General features: G+C 39.4%; 1 protein-coding gene across 1 annotated transcript in view; it reads left to right on the forward strand.

The window, feature by feature from the left end:
* SLC9A4 (solute carrier family 9 member A4) overlaps window positions 1-22,550 on the forward strand; it is a 57,136-nt gene that overhangs the window by 12,122 nt on the left and 22,464 nt on the right. Inside the window, exons 3-8 of the mRNA XM_077134900.1 lie at window positions 9,196-9,455; window positions 10,929-11,146; window positions 13,590-13,792; window positions 14,334-14,420; window positions 17,628-17,698; window positions 21,533-21,694. Coding sequence (XP_076991015.1) covers window positions 9,196-9,455; window positions 10,929-11,146; window positions 13,590-13,792; window positions 14,334-14,420; window positions 17,628-17,698; window positions 21,533-21,694 — 1,001 coding nt within the window. The remainder of the gene's footprint in view (window positions 1-9,195; window positions 9,456-10,928; window positions 11,147-13,589; window positions 13,793-14,333; window positions 14,421-17,627; window positions 17,699-21,532; window positions 21,695-22,550) is intronic.

A 22,550-nucleotide genomic window follows, 5' to 3' on the forward strand; every position in this document is an offset into this window, starting at 1 on the left:
GACAATCACATTGTCACTCCAGAGCTCCCAAGAGTGCAACTTGTCATTTGCTTACACTCTGCTGCTTTTTAATTGATCTTTTCATTTCTATCCCTATTCCACTTAACTTCCACATTACCTACTCAATTATCTTTCCCCCTACTTATTAGTTTCTGCTATTCACAGTTCCTGCCTCCTCATAACTTATGCTTCTTCATGGCTTCCCATGGCCTTTTAATCCATCTCTCTATGCTTCTGGGCCCAGCCAATCTGTGCTTCTCAGAAAACATGATCATCACAGTTCATAACTAGGATGAGTGTTCACCCCAGGATATTTCACAGTCTATGAGCAGGCTTCTCAAGGGTTTCCATATCTCTACTTTTGAGTAGGAGGTTTCATGTTGAAAGTAAGGATGCCCCTTTCTCAGATGCTACCTTTCATGGAACCATGAATATAGTGGGGTCTGTGACTGCCATGTGCAGACCTGGTGGTCACACAAAATAACTCAATAGTAATTAGGGCCTCAGTTATCACTGTCAAAGAAAATCCAGGAGATGTAATATTATGATGACAAATAGCTTTCTTGTGATGTTTAAAAGTCAATATGGACCTACATAGATATGTTTCCTTTTTCATGTGCAGTTGTATAATATTAACCCATAATAGATCATAAAAACTTAAGGATGTTATATTATAGAGTATCCACTAAGCATAACACAAGATGCCTGGACAATAAATAAAATTAAATAGAATTCATAGAATTTATTTAAATAGAATTTATAGAAATATGTTTAAACCAAAAATAATGTGGGAAAGGAACAAAAAAAATAGGGGAATAAAAAGAGAAAACAAATAAAAATGGTATGCCTAAATCCAACCATAATAATAATTACATTAAATATCAATGGCCTAAATACCTTAACTAAAAGGCAGATATTACCAGAATTGATTTCAAAAAATAAAGCCCTAAATACATTTTATTTATAAAAAACACAATTTAATTATAAAGACACATAGAGGTTGAAAGTAAATGGAAGAAAAAGATATGCCATGAAACAATAAGCATAAGAACACTGGAGAGGCTATGCTAATATCAGTCAAAACAGACATAAAAATAAAATTACCAGAAATAAAAACTGATATTTCATAATGATAACATGACAATTCATCAAGAATATCTAACAATGTTATATACTAATAAGAGGGCCACTGTACATGACATAAAATTTTGGCAAATGCAAAGGGAAGAATTGACAATTCCACAATCATTGTAGAAGGTTTTAATTTCTTGTAGGAAATGATATAACAACTAGGCAAAATATATCTGTAAGACAAGAGAATCTGAAAACTATCAACCTCCTTGTCCAAACTGCTATTTATATAGCACTATGCCCAACAACTGCAAAATACATATTCTATTGAAGTGTATGGGGTATGTTCAACAAAAATGGCACATATTTGACCATAATCCACTCCTAAATAAATTGAAAAGGCTTAAAATCATACAGTGTGTTATCTGTCCACAACATAATTAAATTAAAAGTGAGTTACAATGGCTATCAAGGAAACCCTCAATACTTGGGTATTAACAACACACATTTCTAAATAATCTATTGTTCAAAAATAAATTATAAAGGAAATTAGAAAATATTTTAACTGAATGATAATGAAAATAAAACATCAAAATTTGTGGGATGCAGCCAAAGATGTACTCAGAGGAAAATGTATAGTAGTAAAAACATATATTAAAGAGTTAAAAGGTCTAAAATTAATGATATAAGATTCCACCTGAAGGAACTAGAAAAAAAATACCAAAATAAGTAAAAAAAAAAAGGCAGTAATGAAAAATAATAAATAAAAAAGATAGGATACCGCATCTGAATCTAAAGTGGCAAGTAATAGTTATTCTTCATAAATTCTTTCAAAAATAGAAAAAAAAAAAAAGAAAGATCACTTTCCAATTTATGAGTCCAAACCTGGTGAAGACAATGCAAAGAATGAAAAGTACAGATCGAAATCCATCACGAATATATACCAAAAATAAATCTTTGAACAAAATATTAATAAATAAAATTCAGCAACATACAAAAAGGATATTAAATCATGATCAGGTAAGGTATCCAAGAAATACAAGTTTATTTAACACTGGAAGAAAAAAACAATCAATGCAAATCACTATAGGAAAAGAATACATGATTATATAAATGGATGCAGAAAACCATGAATTTGACAAAATTCAACATTCATTTAAGATAAGAACTCTTGGCAAACTAACAACTTTTTCAACCTGATAAAGAGTATCTAAGAAAAACCTAAAATTTCTTGGCAAAGTAGGAATATGATTTAAAAAAAACTTCTGAAAAATTAGGAATTTCTTCAACCATATTAAAGGAATCCATGAAAAACCTACAAGCTAACTTCATACTTATTTAATCATACTTGATTAAATATCAAGTACTTTACCTCAAAGGTCAGAATTAAGCTGAGGATATTCATGATCAACACACTTCTATTCACTAAGCAAGAAAACACAAAAGCATAAAGATCACTAAGAAAAAGTAAATTTGTCTCTATATATGAATGACATTTTGGTTTAAGTAGAAAATACTCAGAAGACCATAAAACAACTACTTGAATTAACAAAAATTTAGCAAGGTCACAGGATAAAAGGCAATTTTATAAAAATCAATCACATTTTTATATACTTGTGACAAACCTTAAATACTGATGGTAAAAGGAAATTTTAAAATTCCATTTACAGTAATATCTAAAACAAAAAATATTTAGAGGTTCAACAAAAGATGTGTTAAACCTCATCAGTGAAAATTATAGAACATCGCTGAGAGAAATTAGAAGACCTAAATAATATTATGTTCATGAATGGATGATGTGACAGGAATATTGTACAAATGTCAGTTCTCTCCAAATGGATCAATGAATCCCAGGGTGGGCCGTGGTGGCTCAGCAGGCAGAGTTCTCGCCTGCCATGCCAGAGACCCAGGTTAGATTCCCTGTGCCTGCCCATGCAAAAACAAAAAAATAAAATACCAATGAAAATCTTAGAAGCTTTTTTAGAAATTGGTAAGGTGATTCTAAAATCTGTTTGGAAATTCAAATTACTTTAGAATACCCAAAGTGAACTTTAAAAATGACGAAGCTGGAGAACTTATGTGAGGACTTACTATAATACTACAATAATTACAATAATGCTGCAACATTACCATATTGATTAAATACAGATACACAGATCAAGGAAGAGAATAGAGAGTCCGGAAATAGACTTACACATAAATGGCCAATTGATTTTCTGCAAAGGTCATTCAGTGGAATGAAGGTCATTCGGTAGAAAAGGAGTCTTTTCATTAAATTGTCCTGAGATAACTAGACACCCATGTAGAAAAAAAGGAAAGCTAACCCTTATCTCAAGCCGTATTCATAAACTAAATGCAAAATGTATCTGTAGACTAAATGTAAAAGATAGACCATCAATCATCTCAAAAAAACATAGGGGAAAAAGATCTTTGTGACATTGGAGGGGGCAAAAATTTCTTGGCTAGAACAGAAAAAGCACAAGGAAAACATGATAAATTGGGTTTTATCAAAAGAAATGCTTTTCTCTTTGAAGCCCAAAAAAGCAAAGCATAGAGTGGGAGAAAATATTCACTATGTTTGTATCTCATAAAGGACTTTCATCTGGAATATATAAAGAGCTTTTAAAAACTCAATAGTAATGCCTTAAATACCTCAATTTTTAAATGGGCAATTATTCAGCCATAAAAGGAATGAAAGTTCTGATATACATGTTATAATATGGGTGAACATTGAAAACACCATGCAAAGTAAATGAGCCAGACACAAATAGGCAAATATTGTATGATTTTGCATATATGAAATATCTAGAATAAACAAATTCATAGATATAGAAAGTAGATTAATGGCTACTCGAAGCTGGGGGGAGAGGGAAAGGAGAGTTATTGTGTAATGGGTGAACAGTTGCTGTTTGGGGTGATGAAAAAATTTTATTAAAGGATGGCGTTGATGGTAGCACATTATAAATGTAATTAATGCCAGTGAATTTTAGGAATGGGGCAAAAACTTTGCACAGATGCACTATAAAAGATGACATACAAATGGCCAATAAGCACATGGAAATATGGGCTCAACATTATTAATAACCAGGGAAATAAAAATCAAAATCACGGAATGCCACCACATAGCCATTAGAATGGCTAGAATTTTTAAAACTGAAATATAATGTTGACAAAGATGTAGAGCAACTGGAAATCTCATACATTTCTAAAGGAAATGTAAATTGGTACAACCACTGTGGAAAGCAAGTTGACTGGCAATTTCTTAAAATTTTCACATGTTTCCAGCATACTCCCTAGCCTTTCTACTCCCTGGTATTTCCTCACGAAAATTAGAACATAGGTCCACCTGAAAAGCTTGTACATGAATCTTCATAGCAGCTTCATTTCAATAGGCAAAAAACAGTTTCTGGAGAGGGAATACTAATGTCCATCGACAGGTGAATGAACAAACTGTGCCATAGTCAACTCTGGAATACTACTCCATAACAAAAAGGAATGGATCTGCAATTACGGAAAACTCCCTAAAACATCAGGCTGGTGAAAGAAAAGACCCAAGACCATGCATACTGTGATTCAATGTATATAAAATGCAATGATGCATCAGAGATTTCCTAGGGCCAGGGTGAATGGAGTGGAGATTTAGCATTGACTGTTTTTCTCTACAAAACATGAATATACATACACATTATTGTGATTTGAAATGAACTCAAAGAAAATATTTTGCAACTGTAATGAGATCCGCAGCCTGGAAATCTGAAATATAAGAACGGGTTTTCATGAAGCCCGTATGGATCATGTAGTCTTCTTGACTGTTTGTACTACTTTAGCTTCTGAATCTGCCATGGCATCTTCCTGTCAGGATGTATTAGTGTCCAGAATAAGACTGGCACACTTTGATTTCCCGGGTCACTGGAACTGGGTGACTGCTTCCAATCTGGCAAACTATATAAAAGAGCTTTAGTTGTGGTAACTCTATGCAAATCTTTGATGCTAATCATATTCCCTGAGCGTCCCTTGGGTTTGGAAGTCAAATAAACTCCACATCTCCCTTAAACTCATACAAACCTGCCTTTTCTGGCTCTAGTGGTAGAGTTTTGCTCCTCATCTTGGGTTCACTTCTTTGCATGTGTGCTGGATATATGAGTTGTTCCAGTAAGGCAGAAAGTGAAATTGGACCTCAAAAACTCAGTTGCAATAAAATCACTTTCTTTTGAGCTTACTTTGAAGCCATTAATCACTATTTTTTTCAAACACTCAGTTAAGTTTCTTTTGATACACAGCTTCCATTTGCTTGAACAAAATATATCAGTATCATAAAATTTTTATAAAATGAGATCATTAAACAGACTAATACATATTGACCATGTCCTTCATGTAACAGTCACCAAGAAAGGATTAGATGTGCAAGACACTTATTAGGGGAAACTCCCGTGAGGAAAAACAGGGAGGGAGCTCCCAAAGGTGGGAAGTTGTCAGATCACCTTGCGGTTGACCCAGGTGAAGGAGAGTAAGGACAGTGGATCGAATTGGCCGAGTGCAGCTCTAAGAGAGATCAGCAAGCCACTTGGGAGTCCTCAAACTAAGGACACCTGTCAGAGGACCCCTGAGTCTTTCAGAAATAGGCCTGCCTTAGTGCCCCTGTCAGTCATTCTCCCTTAGCTGAGAACAGCCCACGGGCATCTCAATGCAGCAGCTGACCTGTCACTTTCATTCCCTGCAGCCAAAGATCAGAGAGGCTTCAACATCCACTGACAAAGATAGATGACAGATGATGGATAGATAGAAGGACAGATAGATAAATAGACAGAGAGAGAGAGAGAGACAGAGTTAGAAAAGAAATCTATATATAATTATGGTAGTTATTTCTAGGAGGGATTGTGGGACATTTTTCTTTGCACTTTTATATTTTCTAAAAGTTCCACACTTCAGCATTTGTCCTCATAAACAAATATGGTTTGATATTTCAGCAGTTCTCTTTCTTTAAAAAAAAAACGTTTCATGTTAGAAATTCACAATGATGTGTGTGTGTGTTATTTGCACCAAGTTTCCTGATTGTTCTCCTTAAACTTCTCCAGCTTCCTCTCCTTCCAGAAAATGCTCTACAAATTTTCACTGAGGAAGGAGGCAAGCCTGTTTATAGCCTTCCATCTCCATTCCCTTATCAAACCAAGCTTCTTAGTCACTGGCTGATTATTGCATTGAAAAAGCAGTACCTAATCCATGCACTCAAAACATGTATCTTAGCCTCTCCAAAGAAACACTATGGAAACATTTGCAGCAAGGTACAGATTGGGACCTTGTAAAATTCAAAGAGAAGTGATTTGTGCTCTAAGATAGTTTAAACTAAAATGTGCTGATCTGTTATAATACGTTAATTCCATCATGTAGTCTTCTTGGTCATAGAAGCTGATGTGACAAAGCTGCACCGTGAGATGCATGTGGATCAAGAACCATTGTGTGACTACTCTCTTCCCTTCAACAAGGTCCCTAGATGAGGGCTGGTGGCCTCTGAGCTAATCTGAGGAATACTCAATCTGCTAACTCACATTGCAAAGCAAAAGTCATGCTGTATTGGATAACAGTTTTGATTTCTACCCTGAAGTGGCAGCAAAAGTATATAAACAGTTCAGATGGTGACTAATTCTCTTCACTGCTACTGAACCAAATACCATTCAATGGGTTGACTAAAGCAACAGGAATTCATTGGCTCTTTGTTTTGAGGGTAATAAAAATCCAAATCAAGACATCATCAAGATGCTGCTTTCTTCCCAAAGACTGGCACTCTGGAGCTGGCTGCTGGTGACCCTTGGTCCTGGGCACCTCTGTCCCATGGCCATGCACACGGGGCGTCTCTTGGACTCTCCCTTCTCTTCTAGGGTCCCTAATGTTCAGCTTCCAACTTCTACCTCTATGGCTTTCTCTCTATGTTTCTGAATTTCATTCTGCTGACAAAGGTCTCCAGTAATAGAATTAAGACCCATTCCTAATTGAATTGGGCCACACTTTAACTGAAGTGGCCTCATCCAAAAGTCCCACTTACAATGGGTCCTCACCCACAGGAAATGGATTCGGTTTAAGAACATGCTTTTCTGGGGTGCAGAGCTCCAAACCACCATAGCACCAAAAAGTAAAGATGCTCATCTCCATATACCATGTGCTGCTTCTGCTTCTATCTGTCACTTAAAACAAATGTGACGCTCTTCTCAGAAAAGCATGCAAATGAGATGAAGTGGGGTTTATTATAAATGAACTATGCCTCTTCATGGTTACATACATAACAAGAAACCTGGCTAAGGAGTATCTCTGCAGATGATCATTTGCCACCAACTTCCTGTAGGAAACAATGACCTTTTACTCTAAAGGGTTTGTCATGGGAGCCAGCAGCGGTCATCGGTCATCAGAGAGACCCGGCCAAGATGGAAAGTGGGCTGGGTAAGGAATGGCTACGGCTCCTTGCAGCTTGGAGACCACAGCCAAGGGGTCTGCATGCCCATAGAGCCACGCACAGGTCCCGTGAGCCTTGAGGGTGAAGCCGAAGTCAGAATGCAAAAGTTGCCAGGCCACACTGAGTAACACATGACACTGAGGAAGGACAAAGTGGGAATTGAAAGATCAGAGAGAAGCAGGAGGCTTGGGTCTCGGGAGGATGCAGACTGGGGGCTCCATATTCAGGGCAGTGTGAGGGTGAAGAGTCCACCAGAGATGAGCGGGAACGAAGGGGTATGGATCCAGTCAGCTCTGCGGGGCGGTGGCACCCTGTCTGTGGTTCTCTTACACAGAAAACATGCACACTAACACCATTTCCTCGAGTTTTAGCGTCCTGCCCTCTCCTCTGTTTTCATTTTCCCTGCTGTAGTCAGATGAAGGTGTGTGCTGCAGTTGGCAGGAATCTGGGGAAATGAGATTCTCAGAGGTCTTTACTGTCTGCTGGGATGTCTCTTTACCTGGTGTCTGCTGCCACTTTTCAGCTGTTAGATCTAAGTTCCATGCTCCTGAGTAACATGAAATAGTGACAGATCGTGCCACATCAAAGTAAGTTTTTAAATAAGTGGAGAAATAACAGGAAAATGCAGGTGTGTATCACTGAGGGTCTTTTGGAGGATTCAGTAAGATGATCTATGTGGAGAGGGCAGCAGCCTGGTCCAAAGTAGAAACCACACAGGAGGTTAAACTTTAATATAGAAAATTACCTATAATAAAGGAATAACTGTAGATGTCAGGGAACATGTTATAGTACTCCTGGGTTGAGGGAGCGCACCCGGCAGGGGCAACTTGGGCAGGGGCTCCGAGCGCACTGGAGAAGCTGTGGTTCAGTCACTGGACAGCTGAGAAGTTCCTTAATTCTGTCGGCCCCGAGCTGGTCTGGGGTTGCTGGGAAAACAAGAGGCCGCCTCGAGAGAACAGGTGGGGCGCTGGTGGGAAACTGGCGGCCTGGGCCGACCTTGGGAGTCTGGGCGCTGCTGGGCCCCGAGGGTGCAGCCAGCAGAGAGCTACCTGGCGGGGGGCGGGGCTTGCAGAGGAGCGGCAGCTCTGAGTGGACCCCGGACCACAAGAAGATTACATCCGGCTGCGCTGGAGAGGGCTGCGGAAAGGTTATCTCTAGGCCCAGGCTGCTGGATCTCAAGGCTTCCGGACCCCGACCCGAATAGCCTCCCACCCACACGGCCGATGGGCCGCCCTGACCCTCTCACCAGCCAGGCCTTGCTGGAAATTGCTAGAAGTCTTTTCCTCCCGCAATGCCCCTTCAGTGCCCTGTACCAAGGGAGCTTCGCATGGTGCTCGTGTTGATGAGAAGGGTTTAAAGGAATACGGGAATTCCATTTATTATAGAGTCTATTTTGAAGGGTGCATTTGGAGCTGAGAGGCAATAAATTGATAACGGACAGAGAGTTTAGCAAAGAGACTGGCACATGAAAGTGTTCAGGGATTGAAAGCTGTGAGTATCATACTTCTTAGAAAAATGGAATAATTTAAAATTATACACAAAAATTTTAACGTTAGCTAGCCATGTTAAATATTTTTTGCTGCGTTATCTAACTGGTATTATGCAACTAGTCATCTGTGTTTAAAAATCGGTAATTTCTCATTCTTTTTCTTTTTTCTTTTTTCTTTTTTTTTGCCTAGGTCTTATACAATATACTAATTGCCTTCACAAAGATGCATAAATTTGAAAGCATAGAAACTGTTGATATTTTGGCTGGATGTGCCCGATTCATCATAGTAGGTGTCGGTGGAGTATTTTTTGGCATCATTTTTGGATTTATTTCTGCCTTTATCACACGATTCACTCAGAATATCTCTGCAATTGAACCACTCATCGTCTTCATGTTCAGCTATCTGTCTTACTTAGCTGCCGAAACCTTATATTTGTCCGGCATCCTAGCGTAAGTGCAAAAAAAAAAAGGAGCAACTCACAGCAGATAAAAGACACCTCAGAACCCTATGGTGGGGAGCACGCATCTGGCAAGGCAGAACTTTTGAAGCTAGCCTGCCAAAGCGTTGTAGGATTCAAGATTTGAACACTTTTGTAAAATCTGATTCAGGTCCTTTGCCAAACAAATGCTCTCTCCAGCATTTGCATTTCCTCTCTTCTCATTATTTGCCTAAGGAGAACATAATAATTCTGTAGTCAATAGAGAATGCTCAGAATAGGTGATACAGAGTAGAGCCGGGAAGTTCAAGGTTAAGGTTTCAGCTCAGGGCGTCCAAGGGTAGTTAAGTGATAGAATTCTCACCTGCCATATGGGAGACCTGGGTTCGATTCCTGACGCATGCACTTCCCAGATGAGCAAATGAAAAACCAACCAAACAAAAACTCAGCAAATGGTGCTACAGTAAGGGGATACTCACATGAAGAAAGAATGAAATGTGACCCCTGATATACAGCATACAAAAAAAAAAAAAAGATTTCAACTCAGCAGGAAATTTTGTTTTTTTTTTTTATTTAACCATTTTCAAGTTAAAGAGAAGTGTGTAGCATGAAGGACCGTCATTCCTGGGTTCTGCCTTCAGCAGATTCCCTCAAAGCACATCAGCATGACGTTGCTCCTCACTATAGAAGGAAACCAGGGTGATGGTGTAGGACTAGACATCCAGGTTTCCTTTTCCTATGAAAAGAATTGTCAGTGTTTATCCTCACATAAATCTGGAATGAGTTTTCTCAGCTTGGCTTATCATTTCTGCTCACACAGTTTTCTCTGTGATATTATCCCCATGCTCAGCTACTAAGGCAGAAGTATTGAATTTTCTTTAATAGCAATTAAATGTAATAATGTAAACTTTAGGCAACACAATCTTCTCAGCTTAAAAATGATCAAAACTGCTAAGACAAGGCACAGGGTCTTTATTTCTCTACCATACATGCTAAGTGGCTCCAAAACAGACACATTTTAAATTCAAAGTTTCTCATAAAATTATTGGAGGAAATATTGTCCCATCGCAGGTGACAGGGGCCTCACAGAATTATTTTTTATAAGCAACTGAAACTGATTTATTTGGGTTTAAGGTGGTGCTTTTAGAAAGTAGAGATGGGACTGACAAAGCTCTTGACCAGGGAGGAAAGAGAGAAATTTTTCTACTACTGGATTGTCCATTTTGTCATGGACGGGCCACCCGATGCAAGGGTTCCCTGCTGCTCTTCCCTTAACCCTGGAGAACCCCACCTTGGGGGGGGCGGGGAGAGAAAGAAAGAAAATCTCTGAGAAATCTGCAGCCAGAGCAGGGAAATGGAGGAGCTGTTTTTCGGAAAGGCAAAACAAAAGAGCATTCATGCACCTTTGGTATTGCCAGTAGGGAGGAAATTTAGTGAAGCAGCAAAACTGGGGGGATTCTTTCTTGAGACTCTGCTCCTTTTGCAGAATCACGGCTTGCGCAGTGACCATGAAGAAGTACGTGGACGAGAACGTGTCCCAGACATCCTACACGACCATCAAGTACTTCATGAAGATGCTGAGCAGCGTCAGCGAAACCCTCATCTTCATCTTCATGGGCGTGTCCACTGTAGGCAAGAACCACGAGTGGAACTGGGCCTTCGTGTGCTTCACCCTGGCCTTCTGTCTCATCTGGAGAGCCATAAGTAAGAGCCCAGCAGGTCTCCCGCCCTGCCCCTCTTCACGTTGCTCCTATTTGTGCCTTCAGTGTAAATCACACAAGCATCGAGTTGATGCTAACTGGTTTTACTGGTTAGGGGAGTATAAGCTCCTGGTACGGACTGGGGAAGGTTTTCTGTTTGTTCCTTCAGTCAGTTCAAAGTAATTAGACGCTGATGTGGTTCTTCGCTGACTTGGCTGGAGCAAAGGAATATTTTTTTTTAATTGAAGAGAGATCTTTCACATCAACACATTTAAATATAACTCAGTAAATTTATCCCTTTCACTTCTTCGCCAGTTTCTAGCCTCTTGCACCTTAAATCTGATATAGATTATCAGCTGTGGCTATTTACACTTTGTTATAGAAAAAGTGAGATCTCGCAAACTGGATTTTATGTCAGGCAAGTACTGTTAGAGAACATTCCCCTGAATAGTCCAGGTAGTTTTATCTGAGCGTTGAGTGGTTTTTAAAAAAATATGTTTTAAAAAGTGTTTAGTGTTAAAGTGGCAACTGAAAGGCAACTCTTTTATGTAACCAAAACCACCCTACAAAATAAATTTTAAAAGGAAGAGAACATTAGGTTGGGCCACGGTGGCTCAGCAGGCAGAGTTCTTGCCTGCCATGCTGGAGACCTGGGTTTGAATTCTGGTGCCTGCCCATGCAAAAATAAAACACACACAATATTAAATGCTGAACTATAATATATGTGTTACCTTTTGGTTAGAAGTAATTATATTTTAAAATAACTTTGACGATATTTGAAGCATTCAACACAGTGCTATTGGACTCATTAAGCCTATTATTCAAAGAGAAATTAGAGGAAATTGCTGAGAACTTATCTGGAATACATCAAATTAATTTAGGATAGGTTTTTACATTCAGGATCTAGGAAAGAATAACAAAAATGCAAAAATATTAAAATATTAAATATTAAAAATATTAAAATCCATTTTGTCTGAATGTATATGCCGGTTGGATTACCGAGGGAGGAAAGGAAACTGTGATGAGTTTATAGTCTCAATTTCAAGTCCTGGTTCCATTACCAGCAAACGGTTTGACCCTGGACAAGACAAATTTCTCCAATCCCATACAGTTCTACCTGTGTGAATTTAGAGGGCAGTAGAGCTAATGTCAAAAGAAGAAACACCACATAGCTCAAGTCCAGGCGGTAGAGAAACCATCTGGAAGATGATTAAATAGTGTAGATACCCCAACACTATTGCATCTTAGTGACCAGCATTTTATAGCTGAGGAGTCGGATTGAACAGTCACCAGAGTGAGCGACTGACGACCACCTCTCAGGGTTGACAGCATCAGGTGTTGGCATCCAGTTTTTGGACCCTGGCGTGCCCTCTTTCCACATTGATGCATCCTTGTTAATAATAGCTCATACACATGAAGGCTTACAGCGTGCAAGGTATTGTTTCATGTTCTTCATGAATATTAAATTTATTTCATCTTTACATCCACCTTTGCAGGCAAATACTGTTCTTACCTCCATTTAGCAGATGAGAACCCATGGACATGGCCTTGCCAAGGTCATGTTACTAGTTTGTGGAGGAGCCAGAACAAGCAATGCAAAACAGATCATTTCAGTGCTGTTGGCTTTTGCACTATCACTGTGCTGATTATCAGGGGATGCTGGCTGCAAAGTCCCTGTGGTTAGAAGTCAAGCAAGGATATCGAGAGCTTTATTATACTGAAATGAATTTAGTCAGAATTTCATTAGTCAGAATGCTGATGACGGGACCTTTCTTTCCAGCTAGGAATTATGCATTAGTGGCAGGTAAGTCAGAGGGCCACTGGGCGGTGGCAGGCCAATGTGGCAGGAAGCACCTCTGCGCGCTGAGCAAGTGCTCCACCCCCCACTGAGATCATACACAGTTTACTGGCAAGAGGATCCCTTGCACCTTTCTTGTTTGCACTGAACCTCAAGGAGAACTGAAGGAACCATAGAGAAACGCTCACTCTTCTGAGACCACAGTCCCTGAAAGGGCTCCTCTCACATTTAAAATTAGAATCCTCTTTTTGGTTATCCAATAAAAATATGAGATTATATGGATGTTTTTTTATCCCCAAATGATGTCTCTGCTTCAAGTGGTTTTGAAGGGCAAAACAAAAATTATGAATATAGATTAGAAAATAGATAGTGTTTGTGACCTCAAAAAGCATCGTGAGTTTATTTTGAACACCTACACACACACACAGGAGGAAGCGACCAAAGAAGACTTCAGACTTGAAGAACTACTGTCTCACAATTAGCCAAAAATGTAAAGTTTTGTAAGATACTGTTTGGGATGGAGATTATTGGGCTGGTGATGAAATGAGACCACATGGTTTTGCCTGTGTCCAGTACCTTTGTTCGCTAGCACTGCTTCTTTTCTCATTTATGACCCTCTGCTCTAATACTAATATTTCCCCCTTTCCAGGCGTGTTTACTCTCTTCTATGTCAGTAACCAGTTTCGGACTTTCCCCTTCTCCATCAAGGACCAGTGCATAATTTTCTACAGTGGTGTTCGAGGAGCTGGAAGTTTTTCACTTGCATTTTTGCTTCCTCTGTCTCTTTTTCCTAGGAAGAACATGTTTGTCACTGCTACTCTGGTAGTTATATATTTTACTGTATTTATTCAGGTTAGTGCATTTCTTTCATGTTTAAAATAAGTAGGTTCATTCAGCATAATGTATTAAATTAATGTACTACCCAAAAGGCACCTTATCTAATTTTCAGCCTGTGTACTAAATCCCCAGATATTTCTAGGTCATGCAAGTGATTATCCTCTAACGTCTTATTAATCAAAACATTCCTGGGTAAGAAATGAATGATAGCTGATCCATATCTTTCATCCTGGAAAGGAAAGTCCAATTAGTACTAGGTAGCTCGAGTTTTTATTCTATCTGTAGTTAGCACTCAGAAAACTAATGAGAGGTTATTTAAAGGGATGAAATAAAACTCTGGTTTCAAGATACAGACAGCAATCACTATTTTTATTAAAAATTTGAAAGAACTGATTAAGAACTAAAGTGGCTGACACTGGAACATTTCTCCAGTAGAAGCTGGGACAAAATAATCACAGAAAAATTAGAGGTCCTAATAGTTTTGCTGATAGATTTGCTCTCTGTAGTGACAATCTACACCACCACAAAACCCTTTATCTTGTTATTTATGATCTAGGGAATCACAATTGGCCCTCTGGTCAGATACCTGGATGTTAAAAAGACGAATAAAAAAGAATCCATCAATGAAGAGCTTCATATCCGTGTAAGTTTACCCTTTGCCATAATTAACACATTAAGACAGTGTTTCCCCCATTGTAATTATGGGAATGACCGAGAACTTTGTGAGATGTAGGTAACATGTCAGTACACTTACAGATGCTTTCCTGCTCCATCAAGAGGATTTGTACACTGCTGCTGTGTGAAATCTCTTCAAAGTTAGTGACTAAAATAATTTGGATTTGCTATCTTACAATTCTAAGGGTCAGACATTTGAAATGGGCCTCAGTGGGCTCAAATCAAGGTTATGATAGGGCTACATTCCATTCTGGAGGCTCCAGGTGAAATCTGCTTCTTTGCCTTTCCAGCTTCTAGAGACTACCCACATTCCTTGGCTTCTCCCCACCTTTCATCCTCAAAGCCAGTGGCCAGTCAAGTCTTTCTCACACTGCATCTGACTCTGAAACAGACTCCTCTGTCCCCTTCTTCAACATTTAAGGACTCTTATGGCTACATTGGGCCCATGTAGTTAATTCCAAATAGTTTATTGTAAGGGCAGATGATTAGTAACTTTAATTCCATCTGCTGCCTAAATTCTCCCTTGGCATATGAATAACATTTACAGGTTCCAGGGATTAGACACAGCTGCCTTTGGAGGACCATTATTCTGTCTACCACAGTCCATCCTTTGGTCCTCCAGGAGTCCTAGTCAGTCTATCTACCACAGTCCACCCTGTGGTCCTCTAGGAATCTAGTCAATTTCACATGCAAACTATGTTCACTCTATCCCACTGCCCCCATGAGTTCTAGTGCATTGCAGCATCAACTCAGAATCCAAAGATCATCTAAACTGTCTTAGCTCAAGAGCCCAAATCTCAGCATCTGTGCCCTCTCAGTCAGATATGGTTTAGGCTCTGCATATAATCCATCCTTGGACACAATAATTTACCATCTTTGAACCTATTAAACTCAAGAAACAAGATATACACTCCCAAAATACAATGGTAGGGCAGTCATATGGTAACAGTTATGGATAGTTCCTTTCAAAAATGGAACAAAAATGAAAGGAAAAATTGACTCACCAGTCCTAAGTGATTTTTAAATCCAATTGGGCAACATGTATTTGGTTTTGAGGGTTGAGATAATCTTCTGTGATTCTTTCCTCTCTGGATTTGGACTCCACCTTCAGAGTCATCCTTCCTGTTTTATGAAAGGTAGCAGGTGTTTGCAGTGGAGTAGTTTTATCATCCTGTTTCTTCCCGGAAGCACCCTTCTTTTATTATATCTTCTCACTTTCTTTCTGTCCAAACTAACATTGTTTCTCTCAGGGGTCACCCAGAAAAGCAGAACCAACAAGAAATATGTACTAAGAATTTTATGGCAAAGAATTGGCTCACACTACTGTGAAGTCTAGCTAGACAAGTCCAAAACCTGTGGAGCAGAACATCACAGAGGGCAGGTGGGAACTCCCAGGCCTCAGCCGAAGCTACTGTCCACAGGCAGAATTTCTTCTTCCTCAGGGAAGCCTCAGCTCTGGTCTTAGGGCCTTTTAGCTGATTGAATCAGATCCATGCAGATTATCTAGGATAATCTCTCACACTTAAAGACAACTGATTGTGGGCTTTAATCAAGATAACTTCACAGCAACCCTAGATTTCTATTGCATGAATAAGTGGAACTGTTGCCTAGCCAACGTGGTGTCTCAGGAGCCTATTAACAGTGACTGATGTTCAAAGTTGACTTATTTGCTTCTAAAATCATTCCAGTGGTATATGGGTACTCTTTATGAACTTTTAATAGGGGAGGGGGAAGGGCTATGACTGCTCTGCACATATGGCCTGCTGGCAGTTTTTGGTGATAACATCCCACTCCGGCAAAGATGGAAATGAAGTAGAACATGGCTTCTATTTGTTGATTTAAAATTAACACAGTATATGAAGAGATTTTATTCTGTATTCTTCCAAAGAATAGAAATAACTGATATATGGAAGTTATAGGAAGAAGGATTTCAGCTTAATAAATGAAAGAGCATTCTAATAATCACTGCATATATGGCATAACCAAGGGTGAAATGGACGTGTTCTAGAAGAGACCAGGGAATGATGCAGAGATGCTGTACATGAAATTCAAGTTTTGAGGGGATGATTGGACTAGTTAAATTTTAGGTTTCTTCTGTCTCTGGGATGATTTTAATGCTGCAGAAACTGATGCAGCTTCCAAAATCAGCCTTGAATTTGATGGCCAAAATCATCTGAGAAAACAAAGTAATTAAAATTTCAGGAAACCCAAATGAAAATTTTTGAAATTCATGATATTTACTATTATTTCAAAACATGCAACAGATGAGGATAAGGAGAGAGTGTTTTACAAGTGTAATGCCTGAACCTAATTCTATATTTTTGTCTCTGTCATTATATTCTTGGGTTCATTATTTTGACAAATTAGATAATAGGCCTAAGAAAGTAGAATTTAGTTGTTCTACTTCTTTCTCATCTATTTTTATTTTTCTCAAACAAAATTTTAAGTAATGATTGGCAGAGGACAATGAGTGAATTAAGTATGTAATAAGTAATTTAGTGTTTTATTTTATTTTGCAAAATACTCAGAAATCAAGATAGACTTTAATGATTACTAATTTAAATTATTTGAAGAGACTAACTCATAACTACTTTGAACAGATTGTGTTTTTTCCTAAATTCTTATTAAAAATTTTTAATAAAGCAAATCTAATATAATTGGCTTGGATAGTTAAATGTAAATACTGCAACCAAATGATCAAATTTTAGATATGGGATATACAAACAACTTTTGTCATTATATGTTATTAGTATAACGGTATATCTATAGAAATACATTTTAAGAACATATAAATTGGACATGGGCATGTTCTTTTCTTTCACAGTGAACTTAAATGTAAGAGTTATCAGGCTTCCCATCAATATGATTTCAGTAATGAGAAATTTCCTAGATCATTATAGTAAACCATTTTTCAAGGCAAGGGAAAGATACCTGGTTTTCACTGAAAATTATGTGGAGTATTGAGAAACTTACCTGCATAAGTTTTGAGTCATGGAACTAAGTTGAATTACTATGAAAACCATTAAATATTTGTGTTACATGAACAGATTGCTAGAAAAGAGGATATACTCCTGGCAATTAAGGCCTCTTTCATTTTCTAACTGCATTACTTTAACTTTTGTCTTTCAGATTTAGTATTTCACCAGCAACCATTTTCTTGTGTTTGTTTTGGCAGCTGATGGATCATTTGAAGGCTGGAATCGAAGATGTGTGTGGGCAGTGGAGCCACTACCAAGTGAGAGACAAGTAAGAAGGCATGGGAAAAGAATATTTGTGGCATGGGACATCTCCAAATGTTACATTGGAACTTGGGCATAAAACTAGAAAGAATCCAGAGAACAGGACCAGGTAGAAAAGGGGCCCAGAAGCCATGAGTGGTAGTTAGGGTCAGGTGCCAACTAGGCCAGGTGAAGATGCCTAGTTCTGTTGCTGTGGACATGATCCAGTGGTATGTGAACATCGTCATCTGTTGCCTGTTGCTGATTACATCTGCAGTTGGCTAGGAGGCGTGCCTGCTGCAATGAATGATGTTTGATTTAATTGGCTGGTGCTTAAATGAGAGAGCTCAATGTAGCACGGCCCAAGCGGCTCAGCATACCTCATCTCAGCACCCGCAGCTCAGCCCAGGCCTTTGGAGATACAGAAAGAAATCACCCCAGGGAAAGTTGTTGGAACCCAGAGGCCTAGAGAGAAGGCCAGCAGAGATTGCCCTGTGCCTTCCCACATAAGAAAGATCACCCTGTGCCTTCCTACTCAGTTGAAGGTTAGCTCTTTCCTCTGAAGAAATAATGAAATAAATCCCCTTTTATTAAAAGCCAATCCGTCTCTGTTGTGTTGCATTCCAGCAGCTAGCAAAGTAGAACACCATGTCGTTAGGAAGCAGCTGGAAGGGCTAGGAATACCTAGTTTGGAAAATGGAAGGCACCAGGTGGAGGAACCGGTAGACTTGCCCTAGGTTAATTCAGAGGAAGAGCCAGTACAACTGATGGATGGAAGTTAAAAGGATCAGATTTATGCTTAGAACAAAAAAAAAAGGTTTCTGATGTTAAGAGCAGCTCCATAATGGAATGGATGGTGTCATGAGGCTGCAAAGGGAATTTGAAGATGCATCACGTTTTCCGGGGGAAGCCATTCCTTCATTGTGCGGGAGGCTGCAATGAAAGACTTTCAAGGGTCCTTCCCACATAACAGTTGTATAAAAAAGTCAAAATCTCTCTCTACCTCATTTCACATTACAGAACTGAGTATTTTACTGGGTTCAGTCTGCAGCCATATTTCTGAATTATGTGGCTCTGTGGAGAGTCTCACTGAGGATGAAAAAGTAGAGAGTTTTGGAATTCTGCAAAGCTGCTGGAGAATGTAGGAATTATAAGGAGGTGAATTAGCCAAAAGGAGGAAATTTTCTCTTTAGAGCTTTCCTTCCAGCCCCCCAGTGTGTGGACATTGGTGATGCCAAGAGAAACCAGACCTTAAAAGAAATAGTAGTCACGGGATGGGATGGTGGTACCTAAAAGAGAAGCCAAGAGCTTTGAAGTGGGCTTTTTTTATGGGATGATGAGAAAGATAGTTCTAGCTGTCCTCATAATGTTAAAGTTAAATATAATTTATATGATCTAGAATTTAGGCTATGGAGTTTTAAATTCTAAATCCTATAGTTTTCCCAATGAAAAATCATTCCCTATTCTTTCATTTATCCAAATCTATAAATTGGAGACCTTGCTAAATGCTAAGGCTGGTATCAGGAGTAATAAAACCTACTCCTTGTCCTCAAGGTCCTCACAATGTACTGGCCGGAGCAGTGGGAGAATAAAAAGGGAGAAAAAAAGGTCTGCACAAGTAATTATGAGCAATGTGGTTAATGCTACAGTAGAGGTGAATGCATAGAGCTTAGGTTCAGTTTTGAAAGTAAGTAAGGAATTTTTCGGGCAGAGAATTGTAAAAAGCAGTTTCCAGCAGCAGTATCAGCATATTTAAATGTACAGAGGCAAGAAAGACCATCCTGATCTTTGGAGACAGGAAGAGTGGGTGATGTGGGGAGTCAAGACTTTGGAAAGACAGAGATAAGCTTTTATGGTGCAATGCCAAGGAGCTTTATATAACTGCTTAAACTATAGCATACTATTTGACCTTGAAATCTCAAAAAAAGTCTTTTACGTAGGGGAGTGGCATGATCATACTTGGCTTTTGGAAGGCAAACCTCAACAGAAATATATAAAATGAATTAGAGATATTGGTGGGATGGGGACCTGAAAGGAGGATTTTTAAAATCGATGTAAGAATTAAGAAATAAATTATCATTGTTTTAAGCACACTGTAAGGCCCAGGTACAATGCCAGCTATTTGATGTAACATATACATAAGCTCCTTCACAATCCTAGTAATAGCTGTTATTCCTATTGTAAAGAAGAGAAAATCGACTCCATGGGACAAGTTACCTGTTCCAGAGCAGAACCTTGATTAGAACACAGTTCTGGGTCTAATGACTTTTCTATTTTCAATGAACCACAGAACACTCAGGCTACAATGCTAGGAGGCTAGCAGGAGTGGTACTGAGAGGTTTCTGAGACAGCCATGACTAGCCATGGGCATGGAGACAGGGGTGAGGAAAGGGAAAATAAGGATTATTCTAAGAGATCCAGATAGGGAGCCTAACAATGCTATGGCTAAATACAGACCATGATTGTTTTAGAGATTAAATAATAGATTTCATTTAAGTTGTCTCAAGCATAGGCTCAGCCACCTTTTGGAGATTTAGTCTGAAGTTCAGGAGAAAGATCCTGCTGGGAGATAAAGATTGTGGAGTTGGCAGTGAGTAGCCATCAGAAGCCCTGGGTGTGGGTGGAAGCTGACAGAGGAAGGACTCTGGGAAGCTCACCCTGCTCCCATGGGGAGGGTAGGGAAGAGGAGAAGCAGAAGGTGGCTGCAGAGTGCTTAGAGAGGTTGGACGGGAAGTGGGAGAGAGTCAGGGCATGGAGGAAATGGCTCAAGGCATCAGATGACATGAAGTGTCAAGAAAACTAAGGGAAAGGGGCCACTGAACTGGAATGTTGTAAATGCAAGGGAAGCTCCATGAGAAGAGTGCCAGTGAAATTGTGATGGCTGGAAGCCAGTTGCAGTGAGTGGAGGAGTAAGCTGGCACATTGGCATCTTCTGAAGAAGGACAGAAAACTAAGAGGCTGAGGATGTAATCCCATTGGAGCAAGATTGGGCATGGTATGAGCCAAACACAAATTGCAATGCTCAGACTGTTAAACCTGGAGGAGACGTGACTGATAATGATTCTACCTGAAGCAGGGACCAGGAAACCAATCATGAGGTAGTAAGACAGCAGTCTGGGAAGTTATGTTACCCTACAGAAAAATAAAGCAGCCAGACAAACTACTCTTTGAATGTAAAATGATTGAAGTGCTGAAAATCCCAACTCGGCACACTCTGAAGGTGGCCCATGGACCTGTGCAGATCTGTCTCTAGTGGGTAGCCCAGGGGGACTGCGTGGTAGTCAGGCCCATCAGTGTCTCCATCATTCAGGCTGTCAGGCCATAGAGAGGGATTTTTTCCTCCTTAATTGGCAGGGTTCACAGTTATCTACAACACAATAGGTCAAACTACTGTAACTATTGGGCCACTTACTTGGTTCTGGTTGAAGAGACCAGTACTGTCCTAAGTGCAGCTCCTTGCCGCTGCTGCAAGCGATTAGGAAGCAGCACTTGTTCAAAAGCTTCAAACACCCTTATTTCTTATCTTACAGTTGGAGGTGACCTGGACTGTGCCTCCCTGCCCCCCACTCTGCCCTTTTTGCCCTAATTGCAGCTTATCCCTACCTTTTGTTTCACTGATGTTCAATATGTTCAGGCCAGTAGGTCATTTTTTCTTTTTTTAAAAAAAAATATATATATAAATACTATGAATTTGTTTTAATGTGTTCAGAGCCTGTGAATTCTAGGCACTGTCTTGGTTTTTTTTTTTTTTTTTTTTTCAGAATGCAGGTAAGTAGTCCCTTGTTTTAAGAAAAAGATGCCTCCTTTCAGAACATATAATAGAGATTAAAGACTTCCAAAATATTTGTTTTCAAATTTTTAGGTTTAAGAAGTTTGATCATAGATATTTACGGAAAATCTTAATCCGAAAGAACCTGCCAAAATCAAGCATCGTTTCTTTGTACAAGAAGATGGAGTTGAAACAAGCTATTGAGATGGTAGAGACCGGGTTACTAAGTTCCACAGCTTTCTCCATACCCCAACAGTAAGTTCTACCTGCTCTTTGATCTAGACTTTCAATGTCAGAATTCCAGGATGGACTAACCAATTGTTCCACTTCAAGGTCAAGAGGCAGAAATATGATGAAGTTATGTAAAAAAAATGATCTAAGTCTTGGAGTTTTGTGGGTTAGTCCATGCTCAACATGTTTCACCCTGCTTCTGAAAACTTTGTAGCAAAAGTTACCCACGTATGGTATTTTGACTCCTTTTTGAGGGGAGGGAGGGAAAGGCACATGAATTTATAAACTTACAACCATTTTACAAGACTTTTACTGGGTTCTCCTCCTGACTAGGAATCTCTGCTCTTTAATCTTTGTTCTTTAGTTTCTTCCATTCCTGCCACTGCAATTCTTCTTTAAGTCATTTCTTTTCTTCACATGTATGAGAGGCTGGTCCATCCTGGGAAGCTGGCTTGGATTTGGGGGTGAGGAGTAAAATAAGGGATATGGTATTGGGTGGGCTATTTAAAGAGGAAACTGTGTTTATAATGATGGCTAAGGCAGAGGTCAATGTGAGATTGTGAGATCTGCCTTGAGTCTCTGTGAAACCTGCATGCACTAGGAGCTGTGATATTGCTGACTTCCTGGAGAACGGGGGACCCAAGGGGGCTGGTATGGAGGAGAGCCCTAGGGTGGGTGATGCCAGCCTATGAGTTCATCATTACAAGATGATTCCCCTTTGAAATATGGGCTCTTCTTAAGGCATCTATAAACTAATCATCTCAAGAGCTGGCAAGATATTTTTTAAGACTGCCTTAACTCTCTCAGAGTACATGGTCTCAATTTCACAAGACCAGAGATAGCCAGTTTTCTTCCAAGGAACGATTTATGAATTGAGAAA

This window comes from Tamandua tetradactyla, chromosome 17, assembly GCF_023851605.1.
Source record: "Tamandua tetradactyla isolate mTamTet1 chromosome 17, mTamTet1.pri, whole genome shotgun sequence".
In the NCBI taxonomy this organism is placed as follows: Eukaryota; Metazoa; Chordata; class Mammalia; order Pilosa; family Myrmecophagidae; genus Tamandua; species Tamandua tetradactyla.